Source organism: Recurvomyces mirabilis (genome assembly GCF_035927965.1).
Source record: "Recurvomyces mirabilis strain CCFEE 5264 chromosome Unknown scaffold_2, whole genome shotgun sequence".
Taxonomy (NCBI): Eukaryota; Fungi; Ascomycota; class Dothideomycetes; order Mycosphaerellales; family Teratosphaeriaceae; genus Recurvomyces; species Recurvomyces mirabilis.
Window position 1 is genome coordinate 718841 of NW_027041936.1, and position 15617 is coordinate 734457.

Below are 15617 nucleotides of genomic sequence, written 5' to 3' on the forward strand. Positions count from 1 at the left end.
GATGCTTTCGCCAGGAGCACCTCTTATTGTCACTCCTGCCGAAAACGCTTCGCCCGGTCCAGACGAACTGCTGGTCAGGAACCACGCCTGGGCGTTCAACCCCGCGGACTGGAAGGCACAAGCCTTTGGTCTGTATGTCCATTCATATTCAGCGGTGTTTGGCTGCGATATGGCTGGTGAGGTGGTAAAGGCGGGAAGTGGAATCAGTAGATTCCAGGTCAATTATTAAGCACCGAGGGGCCACGTTGAATCCTCGACTGATGCTTTGCTTTGCAACAGGTCGGCGACCGTATCGCCGCCGTTCCACTCGGTGCCATCACCCAGAATCCACGCGAGCAAGCCTTTCAGACATACACCATCGTGCCAGCCTGCTGTGCCCTTGTGATCCCACCACAGATGTCCTGCGAAGACGCAGTCAAGCTTCCACTAGGTCTGTTTACCGCTGCTGCTGGGCTATACGAGGAGCAGTATCTCAACCTACCTTTGCCGAAAGCGACTCCTGTGCCAAGCGGTAAGACCTTACTGGTATGTGCCGGCAGCTCAAATGTCGGATCTGCGGTCATCCAGTTGGCGCTCGCGTCCGGGGTAGAAGTATGTGCCACTGCGTCGAAGGAGAACGCTGATTTGGTCAGAAGTATGGGAGTGGAGCATGTGTTCGATCATCATGATAACAAGGTCGTGGATGATGTATCAGCTGCGCTCAGGGGCCGTGATGTGGTTGGCGGTTTTGATCGTAAGTCTCGTCGACATGGTTTCCACTGATAGCTCAAGGATGGCGCCCATGACTGATCAGCTCTACAGCTATAAGCAGCAACGCCACCATTGTGCTGATGGCCAAAATCTTGAGCGGGATCGGCAGTAGCAAGCTGGTCACAACCTTGCCAGTCAAGGATACATGGCCGCTTCCAAGCAGCGTTCATGTCAAGCAAGGTATATCCCCCCTTACCGGGTAGGGCACGTAGAGATGAGAAAAGCGGGTTCACATCCAGTCCTCATATCGGCAAAGAAGTCTGGGAAGACTTCATGCCGCAAGCGCTGCGCTCTGGCCAGATTCGCCCAGTGCTGAGAACGAAGATTGTAGGCAAAGGACTTGATGGCATCCAGACAGGCCTCGATGAGGCGAAGATAGGTGTGAGTGGGACGAAAGTCGTCGTGCCTGTTTAGTGCGGCTCGAAGATCTGAGCGGATCGTACTCTTAGTTGAACGTCGCGGTTGGGATAGAAACGAGAGCCTGCCTGCTACAGGTCTGAACCTTCTCAAGACCTGACCTGCTCGCAGCCCGGGCCGAGCGTTCGAAGACTCTCTCGAAGTACTATCACCTCAAGTACTGCTGAACCCTGATACAGTGGCACATTGCATCGTATGCAGTTTGAGAGCAGCAACGGTCTGAAGTCAGGTTGATATCGGCGGAACGGCGCTCAGTCTCTTGTTACGATTGCTCTTGATCTATGGTGGCACTGGAAGCTCAACGTCCATTAAGCTGGCGCATGTTCTGGCTGAGCTGTTGGAAGTGGTACGATTCGACGGCATTTCGATGGTTACTTCAACTGCCTCCGCAAGGCCTTTTCGACGACTGCAAGCCCTCATCATTTCCTTTAGGCCTTTATGCCTGCTGATGTTCGAACTTGCTCCTTAAGATACATAGAATTCTGGTGGTTAGGCAATGATGTGGCTGGTGGAATTATAGCTGTGTTTGTTCGTCATAGTACGCAATATAAGAAGGGCTGACTTCGTGCTGTGCTCCTCTTTACATGGCTGGTATTTGAGTATACGATGACCTGTGTACTAGGTTTATCTCGCATGAAAAGAAGACGTTAAAAGAAGATCTTTCACCCGACACTATATCCTACTCTATGCCGACGTACTCGACCTTATTCCACACGTCGCTGGCTGGCAGTCCTTTTGACAGGCTCATACAAGTAGGCACCACGCCTCGTACGGTCGCGCCGAAAGAACTTCTCTTGTGGTCCACCATCTGGCCCCTCATCCTCACTCGCCTCACCAGCATCTCGTTTCCGCTTCCTCACTTCTGCATCCTTCGCTGCCCGCTTCGCCTCCGCTTTGCGAATTGCTTTGCCGCCCCGCTTCGACCGACAATATGTGTCCCTATAAGGCAATCTGTTCGGAACCATCGCCACCGAAACATTTCTCTTCGTGCTCGGTGCAGGATCGGTGACAGTGTACGATCCGGCACTGCTTGAATATGGCTGGCTTGATGGGGAATGAACAGGGTTGCCGAACAGTGTGTTGCGAGGCGCCGCGGGCTTGACTTCCAGCATATGCTCGAACAAAGAAGGACCACCAAGAAGCTGTACAAAGTAGCCGACCTTGTCATGTTGTAGGTCCTTCAGCACCGTGAAGAACAAAGACCATGCTGCCTTCCATTTCCACTCATCGTCTGAGTAGAACTTGCCAGTCGAGATCACAGCTGGTATGGGATAATAAGCCATGACTATTCCCTGTGCGTGTGCACAAGCCATCGACTGAGCAGCCTATCCTGAGGCGTATCTCTTGGTCGTACTACGCGTCGGGTACTGTTCTGCTGAGCGGGGACTTTGATCTTGCCCTTTAGGCTCTTGAGCTTGCTAAAGTCGTCCAAAACGTTGTGAAGCTGATCGTGGTGTTCACGCTTGTCGATGTGCTCGCGCTTGAATTGCATCAGAGTCATTCGAGTCTCGTCATCGCAGATCCAGAGGCGGAAGCTCTCCTTCGACACGTTACGGTCGCCTTCCCACATGTATGATAGCAGGCCCCGGAAGAATGTTGTGCTCTCCATACTGCCAGCGTATGATCCACCGGTCGCTGGACGTGGGCGATTTGTGCAGAGCCATGTCTCACCCCTACCCGTTACGGTCCGCTCTAGATGGTAAGGTCTTACTGAATTTGACATCCTGTCTCGTTGTCGATCGCTAGGCGTTGCCGCGCATAGCTCCGATAGTCGAGTCGAGGATCTATTGAGCTGATTCGGATCTCGCGTGCGAGCTCGATGCTTGGCGAGACTCCTTTCTTCGGCCAGAGTCGGTCAGCAGAGTATTCATTCGACCCGACGAGCGACCCCTGACTCGCTCCTTCCCAGACTACAGCTCGGTCCTTCCCGAAGTACGGGAAAATGCCCAATGACTTGCAGATCTTCAGTGACCACCACATACACAAGGTCTGAGCACCTCCGTATCGCCGCCAAACCGCAAGTACAGAAGGCGGTATGAAGTCGGGAGAAGTTGCGTCCGACTCGAAGGAAGCGGGGCGTATGTGTCGCCGGAACAAGCGTGGCGGCAAAGTTGTCCGCAAGGCGATTGCTAGGGCGGCTTTGAGGCAAGAGGAGGAGAACAAAAGGATTCTTGAAGCTGGAGGTGTTATCAAAGAGCCGCAACGAGAGGTCGGAGAGCGCCAATTCTTTCGTCGCGATCGTACGAAATGGGGCCCTGGGTCAATGAAGCCAGTCATGAAGCACCAGGGGACGTGAGCCATTTGGGTGAGGACGAGCGATAACATGTCGGAGTGGTCAGTAACGTACAGGCATGGAACAGATGAAAGTATTTCTTGGGACGCTCGTCGGCGAGAGATTGGATGCTAGCCTCAGCGAGTGTGATACTTCGGTGGACTTGGGTCCTTGTGAATTAGCGAGACACGCACCACCTCGTCATAGCACTCTGGCCAGATGTATACATGGCGCACATCGTACCTCAAGACTCGAACTTGTCCTCAAGCAGATGCAGTGGTCTGCTGACGATGGGAGTCATTGTGCTAGCGAACACATTTGTCGTCGCTCTTCGGGAAGCACAGCAGCGGGTCTCGAGACAGCATCGGCACGCACATCGCTTTCACTTGTCGTATGCATCTGCAAAGACTTGGCGTCATAATTGCCTTGATTCCTGATCCAGCCTGAGACTGACCTGCAAATCCACGCACTTTGCCTCATGGCACACAACGGTTAGCACGGAAGCATCTCCACTCGTCTCGTGACTCTGGAGTTGTACGTACTGCAGATCTCTCCATTATTATACACTTTATACACTTCAAGACATTGACCCGTCCGAAACAGTCCTAAGCATGGAAGCTATGGTCATCTGTTCGCAGCCATGTGCTCGTGCCACGTTCTTGAGACCATCTCCAAACAAGCAAACTCGAATGCTGGTGGTTGAACGGATCGCCACCGCACTGTACCGCCAGGATCATATAGGTGACACAATGGCATTGTCTGGTCCTCGTGCTCCAGCAAGAAGAGCCTGGCAGGGCAAGATGAACCTAAGCAGGCCACGCCTGGGCCTATGCACTCTTCATATAGCTCCAGCGCTTACTCTGACCGGATCATGGCCGCGACGCCAGGCCACTGCCTTGCAACCCAATTGGCTGGCAGTCGACGTACGCAATATCTGCAGCGGTAAGACGGGTGTGGTGCAGTTTGAGGTTGGAAGACAGCTTGAATGAGTGGACGAGAGCTCACGGCCAGCCATGTCGTCTGTTCTAAGCGCCCATGGCCCCGCTATTGGTTCGTTGGCACAATGGCTTGGCAGAATAACGCGGACTATATGCCCATAAGCAGAGATTACTGAGCTATTGATATCGCGACTATATGCAGCCGCCCACACTTGCGTTTGGAGATCTGCGGCCGGCCGATCTGACTTGTATGAGGCCGCATGTGTCGTTGAGATGTGGAAGCGAGGTGTGGGAGTTCAGGATTGCTATCGTTGGGATGACGCAGTCTGAACACGCAATCGGAAAGTCCAGTCTCCAGGTAGCATTGCCCATACAGATACGAATTACGGCGAAATTCGAGGTGAGGTTGTCTGGAGGAAGATGTCGCGTGTGGAGTTGGAACGGTAGGATCATGTCGACCCATGTCTAGCGCCAACCGCCACTGAATTCTTAATTTGGAGATGTATGTTAGCCGCCCGGACTGCAGACCTTGAGGGAGGACAATGTCAGCCATGTATATAGAAATGCTCCGTCTGGCGCGAAAGGGCTGCAGACGACATTGTCATCCTTCTTACGCCGTCCTCTTGCCTTGCAGCTGTCAATATCTCCCTCTTCTCTTCGACTTCGAGGCTCTGGACTTGTGTTGGAACAACGAGGTCGACGACGACCATTGATCGATTGATTGACGACGAACGATAGTGATACGACATGCTCTTCTCACAAGCAAGCTTTGTGCTTGCAATGATGGCGACAGTCTCGGCAGCGCCTTGGGGCGGATGGGGAAGCTGGGGCAACAGTGCTGGACGACCATGGTGGACTCCCTCACAAGCATCATCATATCTTGAATTTGGCAAACGTTTTCCTGGAGCCAATACAAACGCACCAACGTGTGACATGTCACAAGCAGTGATGCCAGCGTGTAAGCATAATCCTGAGCCTCATCCAAAACTATCGTTTGCTGACCCACGGTCAAGCAGCATCGCCACTCCCAGCACCAGCAGCCGGCCTATCGCTGTCCCACGTAGCCATCGGACGCGGAACACAAAACTACACCTGCGATCTCGCAAATCAGACCGCCATACCTGTAGCGGTCGGTGCCAAAGCAACCCTCTTCAACGTCAGCTGCATCGCCGCAAGTAGCCCCAGTCTCCTGGCCAAACTACCCGACATCGCTCTCCAACTTCCTATCCCATCGTCAACAGACCAGACCAACCCAGCCTACACGGACATGTCAGGTCACCACTACTTCCTCGATGCCACGACTCCCTTCTTCAACATGGACACGGCGTTACACCAATACGGTACCGGTGCTTTCAAGAAGACCGGTTCTGCCGCCGCCCCGAGCGATGCGATGGTCGGACAGAACAATCAAGGCAATGGTGCCGTCGCCTGGCTCAAGCTCGACGCAAAGACCAGCTCCGGCCAGATCTTCCAGGAAGTCTATCGTCTCAACACAGCTGGTGGCAACCCGCCAAAGACTTGCGCCGGTATGCCGGCGGCGTTTGAAATAGAGTACGCGGCTGAGTACTGGCTGTGGGCGGCATGATGATCATGGGGTATTGCTTTGTTGTTCTTATTCTTGCCTTTCTTGCTACGCACTCCAGCGGCATTGGGTGGCGTGATTGGCGAATGGCGTGCCTTGTCACCTGCTTTTGGTTACATAGATACCTGCGGCCTTGCATGGTCAGCACTTCTTTTGGGGTGGATCTTCCTTCGTATGCGACACGAAACAGATTAATACAAGACTACATTCGAGTTCATGATGGCTGTCCATCGTTTCGTTTATGATGCAGCAGGCGCCTGACATCCATTCGAGTCTGGGTACGGAGAAAGCATGGTTGTCTCTAAGCTTTCCGTTCCGCCAGTGGGCCTTGCTGGGGCGGCCGATCTCTACTGTAAGCGCCCTGGGTATCTACACCGACCACATTATGCTCAAATGATTTCGCTACATGCCATGGCTGCCAGTAGCCGAGTTTGCCGCACAGTAATTTTCATGTAATACTACCCTCTCGTACAATTCCGATCATGTCGTAGGCTGTACGTATGTACCCTTTCACACCACGGTTACTCATGCTTTCCAACTTCTCATGCATCACCGAAAACTCAGACTTCGCAGAGCATCCTTCTTCCAATCATCGCTCTCCTGCCTCGAATGATTCGCCACTCTCAATCCACCACCACGGCCGCCAGCGCCGCCATCACCCACAGCGTGTAGTCCAAGAGTCGGTGACACAGGGCGATAATCAAGATACGTCGACGGAGTCGATCCCTGCGCTGGCTCCGGCTCCCGCTCATGATGTGTACCAAAGTCGAAGTCGTCGCCTGGGGCATACGTCGCTTGCATCTGATACTCGTCCCTCCCACCCATCATACTGCCGCTCGTCGGCGCCTGCTGATGTCGATGTAACGAGTCCGGCGAATCGAAACTCGTGGGTTCGACAGGTGAGTAGTCTAACGTCGTGTTCAGCTGCATCTGCGTGGGTCTATGCGTCTCGTTCGTAGGCGTAACATCACTGCGTGTGGTCCCTCTATCATCCATCCCATCTCCATATGTCGTCTGGGAATCGTGCCGTGCATGTCCGTGATTGGTAGTCTGTAGTGTGAGAGGCTCACCCTCCATGATAGGCGGCTCTTCTGACAGAGGCATGTGTGTCACACTCTCCACATTACGAAGAGAGCTTCCACCTGTCAGCGTCGCTCGTCTGAGGCTCCCACCTGCGGCACCAGAATGTGTGCTACCTCGTCTGCCGTAGCCGTCTTCGGGCACGACGGTGCCCACGCTGCCTTCGGCATCGGGATCACGTATGCTGAATTGAGCGATCGTGCGCATTTTGCGACTGACCCAGCTTGCAAGGATCTTGCCTCGTTGCTTCTCACCTAGTCGCGAGCGCGGGAAGTCGCCGAGAGCGACAAAGGCGACGATATCCAGCACGAGCTGATGCTCATTCAATACCGCATTGACAATGACCGGTACCAAGCTCGCCAGAAACGCCCTCGTCCGCACCTCAGCAATCAATACTAACAGACTCCCAGCCTGGAAGATTGCACACCCACCCTTCGCTATCGCGCGATGTGCGCGCTCGGCTGAAGTCTCAACGTCCATGGGAAAGTGTTGCAAGCCACAGACCTCGAACGTTTCGCCGATGCTTCCCAGAACGAAGAGGACCTGCATATCCACCATATTGCCTCCCGGCCCAATAGGCCGCGAAACATTGTGCAAAAATCCGAGATCCCCTGTCCTCATATACCGCGCCGAGGGGTCACCGTCTACAGTCCTCCCATTGAATCTTTCCGTGTCGAAGGCATCTGTTGTACCATAGAAAGAATGCGCGTTTGCCTCGGACTGCACCCAGATCTCACCGTACTCGCCCACAAGACACAGGTGGTTGGTCTCGGGGTTCACGATGCTGATTTGGGTGCTCACGGGCACCATACCAGAATCTTGCATCATGAGCGCGAACGGCTCCTGGTCTGGGTCCACCGGCACAACCAGGCCTCTCCGCAGCGAATGCGGGTCCAGGTAGAGTTCGATAGGCTCAATACACATGTAACTCCTACTCGCCACCATGGGGTTGAGGACGTGAGAGTAGATTGTATTGATCGCCGTTCGGTCCAATCCGCTCTGCGCGAAAGCCATGCGCACGCGATTATAGACATCCATCCTCGGCCTCTGCTCAGTCGAAATCATCAAATTCTTCAACTCAAGCAGTGGCGTTGTCTTACCCGCATTATGTCCGATTGCATGATCGAGCATCTGTGCGGTGGCATAGGTATCCTTGATCTTATACCGACTTATCGTCTGGAAAAGAATATTCGGGTTCCCGGCGAAATCTACCGGCGAGACCAGGTATGTCGGCGAAGCGAGGAAGATGCCCATGATGCAGGTGTGTAGGAAGCCCAAGCCCATGGTGCTGCGCACACATCCCAACACAGGCCGGGTAGAAGTCATCTGGCACGTCTCCTTTTGCACTTTGCAAAGAGCCATGATATTGCTATGACCCAGCTGCACTGCTATCCGTCGCTGATCAGGAGTCCAGTACGTGAAGACGATGACCGGATACCCTGCCGCTATCCACGCAGGCCGGATCGTCAATCCAAGCTCTCGACAGCCATGGCTCTGTTTCGGCGGCTTGGTCGTATTATAAGTAGGCGGAATATGCACCTTCAAAATAAGGGCACTCTGCTTCAAATGCTGACTCACCGCTTTCTGCTTCAGCAGGGCATCCACATCCGCGTTGACGAGCACGGCTTTGATCCGGAAGTCGGCCATCATATGCAGCAGTGCCGGTGCATCTTCGCTCAGGCGATTACTGTCGATCGGCGCCATAGGCACCGCGATCGCCCCCAGACAGATACAAGCATGTACCGCGTAGACGAAGTCCTCGCTATGCGTATACATCAGTAACAAATGATCGCCGGCCTGAATCTTTACCTTATTCTTGAGATACTGCGCCACGCCCGCAACCTTCAAATCAAACTTCTTCCAGTTCACCCCCTTGCCTTCTCTTCCTCGCCCATCAATAGTACAATAACTCAACTCCTCCGCTTGCCGCGAGACCCGCCACTGCAGAAGATCATGGATATTGCTGAATTGATTTAATGGCGTGCTCGTCCGATCATCGATCACCACCTCCCTATGATCAACACCTGAGTACTGCTTATCCGCATGCAAGGCCAACATATCCTGCCGCACCTGACTGGACAACGGACTCCACACCCCACCCGCTGGATCATCACCCAAAGGCAAATTCTGCACCGCCCGCTCAACGCCAAATTTGACGTGCACGCAGGGGAGGTTCCCGTTGTCGAACTCCTTCCTACACAGCATGTTCCCGATGTCCCGTCTCCCATTCTTCACCACACGCGGTAGTGTGCTGGGTGCAGTCATCATGACGCAGTAGACCCGGAGGTGATGTTCCTGGTACAAGACCTCCATGACCCGCTCACTCAGACTGTCCAAGAATGGAATATCCAGCTGCCTAGGCGGTCCTCCTGTAGTGGTGGGCGCGGTACTGGCGGCTTGTGTCTCAATCAAAATTATGGGTAGGTACTCGCCGTTCACATGCGCGTCGAAAGCCGAACAATCGTAGATCTTCGGCACCGTCTTCATGACTGTGAACACGAGATGCTGGACGAAGAAATACCGATGCTCGATCTCATGCGCACCATGCTCGACCCACTCAACCCGCTGGCGTATCCTATCCTCATAGAGTCCCAGCACGAACACCTTTCCCTCAATCACGCACCCTAGTAGTCCCGTGCGCAAAAACTCGGGCTCGACTAGCACGGGTGTCGGACTGCCCTCGACAAAGTGATACGGTCGGGCATGGAAGATCGTCTCGGTATGTTTCGGGAGCGCCCAAAATCCTCCCGATAGAGAAGGCGAATCGACCCAGATTTCACCTACCGTAAAAGGCGGACACAGCAGATTCGTCTCCGGATCGACGAGCGCCAGGGTGGCATCTGGTAACGGGTACCCGAACGCCCCCGCCCTCACAGTACCAGGCTCGTTCGCTCGTTTCCGTGCCTCCTCGCCCATAGCCAGAACAACGACCTCATTCGTCTTCAGACTCTCCTTATCCAGCAGAACCTCACTTAACTCCGTCCGCCTCCTCTTCCCTCCTAACAGACCCCTCTTCTTCTCATTCGCCCCACCACCCAGCAAACTCGAGTAATTGTTCCCTCCATTCCCTGTCGCCGGACTCTCAGGCTCATCTTCACTCTCCTCATCCTGCATGATACTGAGTGGACAACCCATTCTCTCCTCCCCACCCAACCAATCCCGCACACTGATGATCATCCCTCCATGCTCAGGTAAACACAGCATAGGCGCCACCAGCTCTCTCGCCCTCGTATTCCTCATAGGCCTCAGCCAGCGATCCGCCAGAATTTCATGGAACTCCGTGTCCACGGTCAAAGAATCGATCAAACACAACTTCAAACAAGAGAAATTCGGTTCCATCTTCTTGGTAAAATTCCGAGTGGCCATGGGATCCTGCTGGTAATTATACGCCGCTCGCTTGAGGCCGGGATAATCCGCTACCAGCAGCGTCGCACGATATTTCGTGATCAAGTTGGCGTACATGCCTGGCGTGTCCACCGTTTTGCTCTCGAGCCATACCGTCGTGTGCCCGCCATACACACCCAACAACACGCCCAAGATCAACCCACATCCTTCGCGGGGATCAAGGTACGAGAGGATGATCTCGCTCTTGCTGGACCGGGGTACCATATACGCCCCTTCCGCCGTCCTCAAATTCGCCGAAAAGGTATCTTTGTCCTCATTGCCTTTGGGGATGGTAGAGACCATCGCGCTCAGACAAGCCATTTGATGCATAATCGTGCGATGCGATAGCACTACTCCCCGAAGGTCTCCTGTCGGGGCGCGGGAGAACTCAATATAAGCCAGATCGGGAACCTGCAGCGGCTGATTCTCCTCCTTCTTCTTCGGATGGTAGGATCCAAACTCATTCGTCTTCCACCATTCCACGCCAGGCGGCCACTTCAATTTCTGCGCCGAGATGTCCCGTTGGAAGATCTTGAGGTTGTTGTCCGTCGTCAACGCCAAATGCGCCTGCGTCGTCGTAAGTAGCAAGGATAACTTCTGATAATCGTCCACATTATTGATCGGGACCGCCACCACACCAGCAATAAAGCAGCCTAACAATGCAATCGCGAAATCAATCGTCTCGATATCCCGATATACCAGCGCCACCCGATCTCCTCGATACAAGTTCGATTTATCCCGTATCAACTGCGCCACTTTCTCCGCCCGCGAAGTCAACTTCTCCCAGGTTATGGAGCTGACCTCCTTTCCCTTTGAGTCAACTATCCAGTACGCTGGCTGCCGCGCCTGCATCTTGCCTCGATGCCGCAGTACCGCACCTATGTTGTCGAATTGTGACATTGGGATGTTGTTGTTATGCGGATCGTACACAGCGAACGGCACATCTCGGGGCTCGAGCGGGAGCTGGTGGATTGGTGCCGTAGGTAGTTGACTAAGCGGTGGCGGGATAGCAGCGGTGGGTGAAAAGGCCTCGCCTGCTGAATATCGTTGTGGTCCACCGTAGGAGTCCTGGGCTCGATCGTCCATCATTTGCGTGGCTGTGAAGTCACTGAAGTAGCCTTGGGAATCGCCTAGCATGGTGCTCCTCCTACTATCCCCGCCATCCGGTGATGTCCAACCTTGTTGATGTTGTTGTTGATCTTGAGGTTTGTTGTCCGGGTTGAAAGCATAGTCCGAGTTCACCATCGTTCCATTGTTCGAGCTATACTGGCTTCCAGCGCTCTGTGGTCTTCCGCTTCCTGCTACTCCACCATACGATCCATACGAAGTTTGCCTTTCCCTATGCATGCCCAACTGCTGCTCCTGGAACCGCTGCACCTGACTCGGCGGTCCCATATCTCCAAACCCAGGGGTCGCAGGCTGCAGACTAAAAGCTGGCGCCCCTCCTCCACCATGACCGAGTGTATACGGATCCCGCTGACCATCACTTCCCGGACTCATGCTTGGATCGTAGCCCTGCTGTGCGTACGGACCAGCCGTGAAATCGCCGTAGCCTCCATCTTCCATCTCGCTACCATTATTCCCACCTCGTCCGCGCCCGTACGACGAGGTCTCCGCGTTGTGTACTCTCAACCCTTCGGTCAGTTGGCCGATTTGCTGCGGACTCATGAATTGGCTCATGATCATCGTCCGTCTCTTCTCGTACCCTTTGCGCGTGATGTCGCCTTCCTCCAACTCATGGTCGAGCTGCTGGAGTTTGGCTTGCAGCTCTGGCTGCTGTTGAGACTCTGCCATCGTATTTTATACTTGCCTCTATCACGGGCTTGACGAATATGAGCTGTGTATACAAAGGTGAACTCGCTATCCGGTCATGCGTCCAATGTCCGGGCTTGGCAGATACTGATGATCGCACTCATGTGCATCGCACCATCCTCGAGACTCCAATGGCAAATCCAGAGTAGTCAATCCGAACAAGTCATGCAGCCCGTACCACAGTAAACACAATTATCCCGGGCCCCTGTACCTGACGAGGGAAAACACAGCTACACAACACGAAACGGAACAAAGTACACTCGGCAAGCCGCATCAAAAGATCGGCGTCATGAGAGACCAATCGCGTGGGGTATCAAACTCTACTGAACAACTACCGAAGACCATGACATTACTTTCTACATGATCACCCAGAATCTCCACAGAAGACGAGGTAAAGATGGCATGAATTGAGGCAAGAGAATGGGAAAAGTCGTAAAGTGATAGGTATTCGCCTTAGTTTCGACGATGTGATTTCATCCTTCCGGCTCGCCACCCAAACATGGCAGGCAGAGCTCTATGTACACACACACATCCAGAGCAGATCCGCTATGCAACAAACGGATTTTCAACTCGCACATTCGGCGCAAATATCTAATAAGTAAAAGCCTCCTCCACGAAATCCACCGCCCCCTCCTCCACCACCGTCCTCACAGCCTGCCTTACGCTATCAGCAAAAGCTCCAGGCCCACAAACTGTCACCCCCATCGCCCCAATCCTCTCCGCAAATTCCCTCTCCACAATCGTACTCGGGTTACACCTGCCGGGAAACATCTGCACGGAGCCCGTATTACTGATCACCTCCGCCCGATGCCGGGGTTTGGTAACAAACAGCTGAATCCTCAAGACATCCCGTCGATTCTCCATCCGCAGGATCTGATCCATCCATTTTCGCACCCATTCTAGGGCTTCGGTGTTCGGGACGGACCAGACCAGAAGGATCTTTTGCGTGGAAGAGGTCCCGGCTTGGTGTTGGAGGAGCAGGTGGTGGACGTAGCCTACGCAGTGGGTGATTCCGACGCCGCCGGCGAAGAGGACGACGGTGCCGTAGGAGGTCATGGGGTCGTGGCCGCCGTAGGGGCCTTCGATCGCGCCCCAAGTGGTCAAAGTCTTGGTCGGGGCTTTGTTGGCTGCTTCGTAGAGTTTGCGGGTCATGCCTGTTCGTGCTCTCATCACAAGTGAGACCGATGTCACGGCCGCGTCGCGCTTGAGAGCGATGTTAGTGCTCTCGGGTGCGTGCGTGGCTTCTGCTATCGTTTTCACTGTCGGTGCTGCCATGCTCTTGCTTGAGTACATTGACCGGCGTGTGAGGCTGGGATCTGTCATGACCTTGTCTTGTAGGCTCATATCGGTTGAAGCCATCTTCTCCATCTCGATCATGGGTGGCTGAGCACGAGGTGTGCTTTCCGCCCAGGCTATCGAGAAAGGGTGGCTTGACAAGAGTGCAAAGGTTGGGAGGTATGCGTGGACGTGGCAGCCGGGCTTCCAGTGCCATGGTCTTGACAAGTCGAATGTCACTCTGCAGGCTTCCGAGGGTAATGCTTCAACTGTCACTTTCGTGATACCGTGTTGCCGACTGACATTGTGGTAGACGATCCGGCAAGCTCGCCAGGCTAGTTCGAGGGCGTAGAAGACGATGATCAGCTGGATGTAGGGCAGCTGTGGCAAATTCGCCTTGTAGATGTGTACGAAGACTGCGCTCACACCAAGAACAATCAGTCCACGGTGCAGGAAGAGGAAAGTCTCGTAAAAGGCGTGTCGGACTGGGCTCAGTGACTGAACCAAAATCACACCAAAGACACACGTTCCTACCATTCCCCAAGCATAGCTCGTGCTCGTCGCAAGCGAGACATGAACTTGATGCATGCCACCTGCCGCAATGGCGTTCACCGCCCAGCAGACGGTGTGGACGATTGACTCGAAGATTGCAACCCTCGCACACCATCTGTGCATGAGGTTGAAGGTGTCGTACGAGACCCGCGTGATAGGTATAAGCGGATTGTTGCGGAGTGCGAAGAGCACCGTCGGTATCAAGTTGAAGGCGGCGAGGGATCCAGATCGTCCTCGCAGCTGTGCAATGACTGAGTACTCGTCTTCCCGCGTCCAATCCAGTGCTAGACACCATGCCACATTCGTCGCCAGGTACAGCAGCAGTAAGAGTGTATGAAACCTCGAAGGCAAAGTCCCTATGCTCACAGCTTTCGACAGCTGGATTTCTCGGTTATGCCTAACCTTCCACAGTGGCGAGTATAGTAGCCTGTTTTTAATCATAGGCCAGTATTGAGAATGGTTGTACATCCAGAATCTCTGATCCTCTTCTCGCCGCGAGCCCATCGTAAGCAGATGCCGTAGATGAGCATTGCCCATGTGAACCCATCGGTACCCCAGCGCCACCACTAATAGCACGCAGAATGCTATGATGAGGATATTGATGAAGAGGTAGTTGTCCGTCTGACTGACGCCATCGAGGCCATGTGAGTATGGTGATGCTGCGCTTGTGGTGTTGATAAGATCGCCAAAGTCTGTCGCAGGTCCTTGACTGGGTTGTGGTATCGCACTGGGCAGCGTAAGAGCGAATCGTGGTGCCATGCGTGGTATGGTTGTTCTTATGTCATGTTGTTGAAGAGTATCGTCAGTCCTGCTGGTAAGGAAGTAATTGATGAGGCCATGACCGGGCATGATGGAATGGGAGGGCCCAATCGAGGGCCAAGTAGCGATGGTCGCGTGCGTTGCTAGCCGCCGGGGCTTCTGGTATGCGGGTTGCGTAGGACGATGATGTAAGTCGCCTTTGCGAACAGAATTTACTACGCTTCCAGAGCGGTTTCTCTTCTTCTTTTGCGATTCAGCACCTTCGGTAGTCACGACGTCTTTCCTGCGCGAAAGATGATCTGATCGGCTTTGCTTAAGTGGCTCGCTTTGAGCAACAATGGCTATGTCGCCTGAATGATCTGCTGGACAAAGCGAAAGTGGCCAGAGCTAATTTCAGTCATTGTTCCATTGTGCGTATCATGACGTGGTCCTTCATACTGCTGTATCGTGGTTGCTACGCTGGTGGAAGCGGTGGAATCCCAGTGAAGAGTTATTACGGTCGGAGCCTGCGCTGCTGCTCCTTGTGCGAATGTAAGCGGTCAATAGTCAAGGCGTGACAGACACTTCAACATGAAGCTCTCATCTATCTTGCTCTGCGCGACTAAGCGGACAGCGAACGACAATAGAAAGGAAGCATGAATAGTGGAAGCGGTTAATGGGGTGGAAGTGAGGTTGCAGCACAACTACTTCCCGTGCTATACCATCATCTATCTTGCCTTCTCTCATCCTTCGCATTCTGCATCCGAGCCGTTGGTCGTGCAGGCTCGTGCTACGGCCAAGCTGTTGTGGAGATCAG

At 53.9% G+C, this 15617-nt stretch overlaps 5 protein-coding genes across 5 annotated transcripts; 2 read left to right on the forward strand and 3 right to left on the reverse strand.

The window, feature by feature from the left end:
- Window position 1: 1 nt before the first annotated feature.
- Window positions 2–953, forward strand: LTS14_001026 (uncharacterized protein; the record flags this gene model as incomplete). The annotated part of the gene is made up of 3 exons (XM_064833735.1): window positions 2–217; window positions 280–733; window positions 802–953. The coding sequence occupies 3 exons, from the start codon at window positions 2–4 to the stop codon at window positions 951–953; spliced, it is 822 nt and encodes a 273-aa protein (XP_064698696.1).
- A 918-nt stretch (window positions 954–1871) lies between these two features.
- LTS14_001027 (uncharacterized protein) lies at window positions 1872–2776 on the reverse strand (the record flags this gene model as incomplete). The annotated part of the gene is made up of 2 exons (XM_064833736.1): window positions 1872–2459; window positions 2522–2776. 2 exons carry the CDS (start codon window positions 2774–2776, stop codon window positions 1872–1874), a joined length of 843 nt encoding a protein of 280 aa, XP_064698697.1.
- A 2384-nt stretch (window positions 2777–5160) lies between these two features.
- LTS14_001028 (uncharacterized protein) lies at window positions 5161–5962 on the forward strand (the record flags this gene model as incomplete). Its single annotated transcript, XM_064833737.1, has 2 exons — window positions 5161–5335; window positions 5394–5962. 2 exons carry the CDS (start codon window positions 5161–5163, stop codon window positions 5960–5962), a joined length of 744 nt encoding a protein of 247 aa, XP_064698698.1.
- A 546-nt stretch (window positions 5963–6508) lies between these two features.
- Window positions 6509–12217, reverse strand: LTS14_001029 (uncharacterized protein; the record flags this gene model as incomplete). The annotated part of the gene is made up of 1 exon (XM_064833738.1): window positions 6509–12217. One exon carries the CDS (start codon window positions 12215–12217, stop codon window positions 6509–6511), a length of 5709 nt encoding a protein of 1902 aa, XP_064698699.1.
- A 609-nt stretch (window positions 12218–12826) lies between these two features.
- LTS14_001030 (uncharacterized protein) lies at window positions 12827–14911 on the reverse strand (the record flags this gene model as incomplete). Its single annotated transcript, XM_064833739.1, has 1 exon — window positions 12827–14911. The coding sequence occupies one exon, from the start codon at window positions 14909–14911 to the stop codon at window positions 12827–12829; it is 2085 nt and encodes a 694-aa protein (XP_064698700.1).
- Between the last annotated feature and the right edge of the window lie 706 nt (window positions 14912–15617).